Below are 9731 nucleotides of genomic sequence, written 5' to 3'. Positions count from 1 at the left end.
AATTAAACCTTATTTTCAATAAGCAATCCTGAAAAATATTTGGGGGTGCTTAACTTTTTTCCAGGTGTATATGTTCCATATCTGTAAGCAGCATACCCATTTTCAGGTCGTTTTTATCAGATGCTGTGACATTTAATCAAGTAATGGTGAAATACGCTATCCTACCAAAAGTATTGGGACACATCTCTGATAGCAGGAAAATAAGTTTGACGAAGAAATATGCAAATATTTTGGCTTATAAAGGTGATCAGTGGTTCGCTCGGAAGTCATTACGACCTTGTACGCCGAACGATGAGTACACGAAAAGAGGTAATAGAGTTTTAGAGGGGAAGGATAGTTGGATGTCATTTGAAGAAAATGTCAGTACATGCTATTGCGCAACAATTAAACATTCCCAAGTCTTTAATTGGCAACGTGCTGAAGAAATGGAAGCCCAAAGGTGGCAATGAGCCCAAGAAACAACCAGGTAGGCGTAAAATACTGGCCGACGCACCTTGAGAAGGCTGGTTATCTCATCTCGCCGTCAGACCTTAGAGCATATGTGTTTGGAGATGCGAGCAGTCACAGGCAATCCTATAAGTGTTTCCATGACACGTCGAGAGCTGCATGCCATGAATTTTCACGGAAGAGCTGCACTCCACAAGCCGTTGATAACAAAAACAAATGCAAACCATCGATTGACACGCTTTTCCAGTCTGATGGATGTGTTTGTGTATGGAGGATGCCTGGAGAACGCTTATTACTTGAGTGTGTTGTCTCAACAGTGAAGTTTGGAGGTGGCGGTATCACGGTCTGGGGGTGCTTCTCGTGGTATGGACTAGATCCACTGGTCGCAGTGCATGGATCCATGAAGGCTGAATCCTACATTGATGTTCTGAACAATTCTGCGTGTTCTACATTGTGGCAGTTTTATGGTACCGGTCCTTACACCTTCCAACATGATAATGCTCCATGTCACAAAGCAAGGATTGTGAACGCATGGTTTGAAGAGAATAACATCGGAATATTGCAGTGGCCAGATCGAGTTCCGACATCAACCTGATTGAACATCTTTGGGATGAACTGGAACGCAGAATTAGGGTAAGACCAAGACGGTCCTCTTGAGTAGTGGAGCTTACTAATGCTTTAAAGAAGTTTAGCACGATACCACCAGCTTTCTACCAGAAATTAGTAGACAGTCTTCCACGACAAATTGAAGCAGTCATTAAGGACAAAGGATAAAAGACATGTTTTATTCATAATTACCCGTGTCCCATGACTTTTGGAAGGATAGTGTAGGTGAGAAGTATTTTATCTGTATTTATAGTAGAAATGAGTAATTTTAATTGTTTGATAAACTTAGTATGCAAGTATAAAAAAGAATAATACAAGCAGAAATACGATAAATCTGCCCATAATTGGAAGAGAAGTAATTCTGCCTTTGTGAAGTTAGTTTGCTGTTAGTAGATTGTTGTCCAATTGTACTAAGGTGTAAATAATTCTCAAAGCCACATAGCCAACCCTACGTGTTGGTTAAATGCTGACTGTAGTGTTAGTGTCGTGGACAACTAAATCCCCCAAGCCTTGACTTACAATTGTTGTAACAGACTCGCTCACTAGCTAACTGACTAACTAATAGGTGTGTTTATATTATTATAATTTCTTTTTCAAGCTTAGATAATTGAGATGTGTAAATTCTAGACACTGTTAGAAAGAATAAAAAATAAATTTAACTATTAAAAACATAGCTTACAACAATACCAATACATTGTTTGATATTAAACAGAGGATTATTGGATCGAAGAAATAGCGCGTTATATAAATTTACGCATATAATTTACTTGTTTTCAGAATTAATAAATTTACATATTTCACTCTTGAGATTGACCTTAAGAGTTTTGGAAACTTAATAAGCTGTGACAATTATGTTTAGATATGAGTTTATCCAAACACTGTCTGATTTTGTGCAAGTTTGAAAAGTATTCAGTTGAATATATAAACCATTCTTTCTGTGTAATTCTTATAACAATCAGTTAAATACCCTGCTTGTCAATTTTTCTGTCATGTTTTATCTGCCTGTAACTTTAAATTATTGATTGACATTTGAATGATCTTTAGAGTTCATGAATTATTCTTGTAAGCATGATTAGTTTTGTAAGAATCATGAAACAAACTTGATTTAATGCCATATTTTCTTCTAACTCTCTATTATATTAATTTCCAAACTGTTCGTTTAGCATCGGTTTTAATAAAAAAAAAATCTTTATTTCATAAAGCCATTTATCTTTCTTTAGTTATGACTAATAATCCAAAGCTCCCTTATGTTGAAAAACAAATTTTTAGTTAATCACTCACGGTAGTAAGATATACATAATTGTATTTTAGTTTAAATTTATAGTGTTATCATTTTTTAATTACTAGAACTGTATATTGAAACCACTGGTTTAAGACTCTTAGAAAATATTAAATGGTAAAACAAATAAAAGAGCACAAATATTGAAAAGACTGAGTATGCTAATTATACTTTTAATGTAGTAAATGGTGTAAGTCTTACTGTGGCCAATTCCTTATCAGGATTTCATGGGCTGGATAAAGAATGAAGGAGAATAACTTTATGGTCGTTTAGTTTATCAGTTAATGCAACCGTGATCTTTCCAATACTATTGACGAATATTTATCTAAATACTGCCATGTTATCTTTCACGAAATCGTATTTTCAAATAATTTGCCATATTGATATATATATATTCGCTTGAAAACGTTCAATCATATGACTAGCCAAATAAAATATTTCACAAAGTGGTTTTGCTGCATATAATAATAAGCAACTACATAAGTCATATTCCTATATAAGTTTTATCACTTAAAATATGCCCTGAATTACCTGTAACAATCTTTGTAATGACTTGTTGAAGAATATTGTCATGACATTATTGTCTTTACTTTTTATATAATATCTAATCTAGTATAAATTATAACCACGGTGATCCTAACTTACTGAAAGTATAACTACAATTGAAGTAATTGAGTGTAATCCGTTAAAATACTGAACATTCTGTCAAATACACTTAATCATCGACATCACAAGATAGCGATCGTAATTGTCATTTTATATAACTAGTCTGAATAATAAAATAGGATAACATAAAGGACAACGATGGATGAAGAAGAAATAAGTTTAAATTACCCTTTTCTTTTGCTGAAATTGTTCGATTCCCTGCTTAAATTTCCGTAATGCACTGCCGATGATAACTCATTCATAACCTGATACCCTTTGTTAGGAAAATAAAAGTATCTTAAAAACTACTACTACAAGCATTACACACCCATGATGGCTTGAGTGATCTTTCACTACTATGCTAAGATCTTTTCTTTCATTTACGCTGTTGAATGAGTTTCCATCCACATTAAACCATTGGCCCAACTTATAATAACTTTAAATTCATAGGAGATAGAGAAATATTGAAAGTGGAGGAAGCTGAGATGTTCAAAATAAGATGGGTAAGGGGCTACGTTTATGTTTAAAAGTTTTTAATGGGAGTCGTACCTAGCTCCATCTCTTGCAAATATCTGACATTAACATACGTAATAACAGTTTTTGTGTCAATAATTGGGCTTCTACAGTATTCCAAGTAGTAGATACAATTACTTCTTCCACAAATACTCATCACAAAAAGTGGTGTCTCGGTTCATATGTATACATTTTTGGTGATGTCTCAGTTCATGTACACAAATATAGATTTAGTTATGTATACATTTAACTGAATACTCGCATACGTCGTTAACACATAACATCACTTAATCTATTGCACCTTCCATCTATCACTAGGTTACGTGCCCAATCCTTCAGTGCAACTTTAATATAGGGCTATAATATATTTTTGTGCTGCCCAGGAAATATCACGTTGAATTCACTACAATGAAAGGTCATTTGCTAAGTTTGTGATCAACTTACCAGTTGATCCAAGTCATTCTGTAGTACCTCAACATTCTAATTACAGTTGGAAATACCCGATAGTTTAAAGTCATCATACAAATGTACTAATTATGTTCCTTTATATATTGTTAATGTAAATAAGAAAAACGAAAGGCACAAACAGTGTATACGTTAAAAGTGTTATTTTGTAATCTATTATAATAAAGTACAGACAAAAACCAAGTATTATTTCAACAGATGTAAATAGAAGACAGGTGTAAGTATACTTTCGTAGACACTTTGTACAACATATTTAAAGCTTACTTTGGTAGACACTTTGTACAACAACATATTAAAAGCTTATCGAAGTTTTTTGAAGAAGTACCTTTGCCACGAAGATAGTAATTTGACCACAAATGTTTTGCGGGTCTCTGCTTGTAGATCAAATTAATAGTGTGTTTCATAAGAAGAAGCTAATCCCGCAACAAGACTTCCAGTGATATATTATTTTCAGCACTGTATAAAACATTTTATAAAAGTATGTAAAACTATATTTTGCGGAATTTACTATCACATACGATAAACGAATGAATATGTATTGCGCGTAACATCACACAAAATAAACGAACTTGTTGCAGACAACCCAACACGAAGCAGATGTGCATTTGAAATTATTCAGAATATAAACTCCGAAAGATAGACCATAAGTGCTTTCTAAAGTTAGAGCTAACCTGCAATGCTCTAGAGAATTAACTTATGGAGCTGTGTTATGAAAGACTATGTACCATTAGATTTTGGTAATTCTTGAGTGATAGGTTAACAAGATTAGTTTTACTGAGACAGAAACTATTGTTGTGACGCATGCAATATCAAATTATATAACCTAATTATTCAATATACTACCTCAATGCTATTTAACACTGCCTTAATAATGTAAAGAAAAACTCTACAAGTGTTCTTGAGTACAACAAAAGAAGTCCACTTTAACCTGTTAAGTAAGAGAAACCATCTCAAGGTTAGATAAGTTTTAATTGTTATGGATAGATGGTCATGCTACGCATTAATAAAGGCGACGAACGAAACTATACAACATTTTAACATTTTTTGAAGAGTTTTTTTTTCATAAACAAAGACTTTTAATACTTTTTGTGATACTAAAAAGATCACAGAAAGGAAGGTGAAGAGAAAATCATGAATGAATAACAGGATAAATATAAGATCCAAATTGTATAATAGAAAATTCACCATAACAACTGCATAGCCCTTTAACATCTCAACCAGGTAAACTTAGAGTATGGATACTAATTTTGGCATCATAAGCCTAAACGATTAAAATATTAAATGTAATTAAATTTAATATTGATCCATTGGAAGAAAAGATCAAGGGAAACCAAAATCATCATATAAGAAAGTCATTTCAAACTTTTGTGTATATCTTTATTTTTTACTTTATTGAATCAAACTTAGTAATTATATTTTTGACAAATTACCTTACATACAAAATACAGTAGTTTTAGTCACTAACTTGTGATTTAAAAGTAAGCTGCATGTTCTTGTATTCTTATAAAGTTTAGTGGATAGAAATATGTAATTGTGTAGTTTCGAGATGGAAAACCTATCGGTCAACGATTTCATATTATGTTCACATTGTGCACACCAACATATCTATAACTTGTATGTTTCAATGGAAATGTCAATTGCAGATTTATGTGCGCCATTTTATGCGAGTTTCACTTTATATGGTGTTAGATAGATAGTGGCAAAATTAGGTATACCATTTATTCTACATTTTATCACCTTACACGAACAAAATCGTGTTTATTTCTGCATTGTGTTTTAATTTATTGTGTTTTTGCTTTCTGAGAGTCTTCATCATAGTCCACATGGCGATCAGCATTGCTTGGATCCCGATAGTTGAACAAGCTCATGGCAGTCAGCTGTTCCACTACACACAAAGCGTCTCCAGCTACTTGTCTCCACCAGTCTGTGCTATATTTATTCTTGCTCTGTTGTGGGAAAGGATAAACGAAATTGTAATATTATATTTCATTATTGTTTTCACATAATAACTTAAAGTACATTGGTTTATTATGTTCTCGAATACGGTAACAAAATATTTGTAACTATACTGATAAAGAAACGAATATTTAAAATGTTGGATAATTTTTATAAGGGAGAACTCTCAAGCCTATGATTTCAATACTGAAAATAACATAAGATTTAGCTATTGAATTGAAGTTGATATATATAATTATTACCTATAATTTTAGGGAGCTTTCTCTGGATTAATGGCTGGATTTATCTTGGGTATGGCTCGTTTTATCATGGATTTCTTCTTTATTCCACCACCTTGTGGCGATGGCAAGCCAGATTTACGCCCATTCTTTGTCTCAAAGATTCATTATCTACATTTTGCCATCATCTTGTTTGTAGTTTCAGCCGTTACTGCTACTACTGTCAGTCTTTTAACAAAACCTATCGACAAAAAATACGTAAGTAGTATTGATGCTTTTTTTTGTTCTCATCTAGTGTTCATCTGTCTTACATATTCGTCCATGTATATGTAGAACATCTTCTGTAATTATGGACTATGCATTGCATACAGATGAAATGAAAAAATAGTACGAACATTCGGTTATTTGTAAGCACTTCAATGGCTTTACAATATTCAGTATGCATTGTGTGATAAATAAGAACACTGGATGATGCGGCCAGTGATCTAATCAAGGCCAGTACTATGACAATGGCAATGGTTTTAAAATACTTTATTTCCATTGCATGTTGTTGGTGCAATTTCCTCTTGTTATCAATAATTTTATTAACTTTTAGGAAGTAAAAAAGATTAAATGCATCTTATTTTTGGAAACGCAGACAACTAACACAAGGATGAATATACAAAATATTTTAACACTCAAACTTAAATTATTCAAAATTAAATTTGTTTCCCAAATAATATATATTTAATGCACATTTTGAATTTCGTACTAGTATAACATCCTCGCAAGACTCTTGGAGGCCTTGTTGATTTTAGTTGTACCTTTTTTCTAGTTGTATGGTTTGACCTTTGGTACTCGACGCAGCACTCAAGTTCGAGCTGATATCAACTTGTCAATCATTTCATTGTCTCAGTCTGGCTTACAAGGTCCACATATCACTGAAGAAAAGCAAGATACTCCTATAAGCCTGGAAACTACTGAAATGAAATTCTCAAGCCACAAGGAGTTCCAAAGTGGACCAGGAGGAACTTCAAAATCTGGTAAGTTTCATAAAAAAAACAAAACAATATTAATGCAATTTCATAAAAGGGGGAAACACACCACATGACTAACTTACAAATGAAAAACTCTTTTAACACTATATATATATATATATATATATATATATATATATTCTTCTTTTCTGAGTGTAAGCTCATTATATTGTGTGCTAAATTTTTTGGAGGTAAGAATTACTTCACTATAGAAAAACCTTTTTTATCATAGATATTTTAGTTGATGGTGGTTAAATACTACATTTACCATAATATCGTAATTCAGCTTGGTTTGCCATAGATGGGTCGACTTAATAAAGTGCGCAACTTTTTCTGATACTTTTCTTGCCGATGTTTACGTAATAATTTATTCCTTCTTGATTTCATCTGTAATAAAAGTAATGAGCTTTTGGTTTTCAGAACATTTATATAGACAAATATATTTTTATGTTAATTTAAACGTTTACTAAAAATAAATTACAATTCGTAATGTAAAATTTTTAGATATTTCTTTAAATAAGTTTAATTTACAGAAAAATGGTGAAAAATAATGTAAATATATTTTATATTCACAAATGTTACTTAACATAGACATGTATAATGAAAGAATGTTCTACTATCTCGTCAGAAGCTTCACGTATCTTCCAAAAGCGCCAATAATAAACTGTTTCGTGGTATGAGAAGCTGCTCATCAACTTGTATTTGTATTATTTTTATATATTATTAGTTACAAAACCGAATAACAATTAATACCAAAATGGATATTTATATATTTCTTAAATAAATCTGAAACTGTAAGAAATGAGGACGCTATTTTTTTATTAAAAGTTAAGATACCTGTTTGAATAAGTTTTTATAATATTGTATAAGTAATTTGAAGTGCCTTACATGTTTTATTAATGAACTCTGGTATCCTGTAAACTTTTACTAAAAAGTAAAAAGCGCATTATTAATTTAATAATAAGAACAGTTACTTAATTTTTATTTAAAGGATATTTACGTATATGATTTACTTGTAGTGTCTATACAAATATTCTAATGAAAGTAACAATTTGACAGCAATTACATAAAAGAATAGCACAAACAATAATACCTCATTGTGTATGATCCATATTGTATCGTTTTAATAGGTTTACCTTGGTGGAAACGGGTCGTTATATTCATGTGTGGCGTCAATCTAAACCGCGAACCCACTGAAACAAAATCTTGGCATTTATCTCCGCAAGAGCAAATCGTGGAAGCTGAAAAATTCTTATTGGAACGCTGTCTGTGGCAGAAAGTTTGTAATGTTAACGGAATCGTACTATTTTGTGTGGGAGTATTTTTATATACATTCTTTGCTTGATTTTCGACAAGTTAAAATTTAATATTTAGAAAGTATTGTTAGAGTGGTTAACTTCATACATTTGATTCTCAAAGTGATATTTCAAGCTCTAAATTTATCTTTGTTTAGATTAAAAGTGAATTTAATACCAACTATTCATCAAATGTTTTTTGTTTTGTTTTTTGCTATTATTTGTCTTAAAAGACGTTCTCTCAGTTACATTGTAAATAGTTCCTAAAATTTCCGTTTACATTAATCAAAATAGCATTGTAACGATATATTCCTATTAATGTACCTAATAATATAATTCTGATATAGCCGTCAGTAACTCCTGGTCAAAAGTATGCTAACATCATCGATCAGAACTAAAACTAAGGCACTTGTATATTATCGAATCTCATTCTACATAGCTAACTGACTAGAAATGATCAATACCATAAATTTATGCTCAAGAAACAAAAACCTATCGTCGATTTATCGATGTTTTCGGCCGTATGCACAATAACATCCCATGAGTTTTGGCCGATTTAGGATGTATAGATTAGTTTTGAATTAATGAAAAATAAACTTTATAAGTGTAACAACGAGTAATAAATATTACTCGAAATTATTTTAAACACTATAAGCATTGATATTCATGTAATTAGCTTTAAAGGAAAACTGAGTATGCTATTACTCAAAAGTGACACCAATAAACGTTTTTGACTAGTTTTACGTGTTTTGAATGTTTATTACATATATGTAGTCCCCCAATTCAATAGCGTTTAAAGTTTTTTTAAATATATACATATATATAATCATTTTTTATTTTATCCCTTTTTTACTTTTATTTATTTTCTTTTATTTTTAACTTCTTTCTGAACACCCCTGGTGCCCATGAGCCTCGAACTCGAGAAGAGTTCGAGTCTTCGAGAAATTCCTACTATATTCAAAACTCAGCGTTTAAACAGTACAAAAGTGTAAGTTTAGTTACACTCAAATCAAAGAAAAATGGCTTCCCATACGTTATATTAGAGCGTTGGAGTATATGGCGGGATGAAACAGAATACCATTGCTTATCTACATGTGTTTATATCAGTAATTCTAATGCTATTAAGTAGATTAATATAAAACAGTAATGAACTTAGTACAAAACAAAAACATTGGAGCTATGGAGTATATGGCGGGATGACACAGAATACCGATGTTTATCTACATGTGTTTTATCAATAATTATAATGCTATTAAGTAGATTAATATAAAACATAATGAACCTAATACAA

The 9731-nt window shown here is 31.5% G+C and overlaps 1 protein-coding gene across 4 annotated transcripts in view; it reads left to right on the top strand.

Moving 5' to 3' along the window:
* LOC106463150 (sodium/glucose cotransporter 4-like) overlaps positions 1–9177 on the top strand; it is a 38243-nt gene extending 29066 nt beyond the window's left edge. For all 4 annotated transcript variants that reach the window (XM_022390573.1, XM_022390574.1, XM_022390575.1 and 1 more), the window contains exons 13-16: positions 5760–5928; positions 6166–6387; positions 6944–7151; positions 8276–9177. In XM_022390573.1, coding sequence (XP_022246281.1) covers positions 5760–5928; positions 6166–6387; positions 6944–7151; positions 8276–8490 — 814 coding nt within the window. In that variant the 3' untranslated portion in view covers positions 8491–9177. The remainder of the gene's footprint in view (positions 1–5759; positions 5929–6165; positions 6388–6943; positions 7152–8275) is intronic.
* Positions 9178–9731: the final 554 nt, after the last annotated feature.

The sequence above is a fragment of the Limulus polyphemus genome, unplaced genomic scaffold (genome assembly GCF_000517525.1).
Source record: "Limulus polyphemus unplaced genomic scaffold, Limulus_polyphemus-2.1.2 Scaffold1336, whole genome shotgun sequence".
NCBI lineage: Eukaryota > Metazoa > Arthropoda > Merostomata > Xiphosura > Limulidae > Limulus > Limulus polyphemus.
Note: the sequence above shows the minus strand (reverse complement) of the source record. Positions and strands in the feature narration are given on the sequence as shown.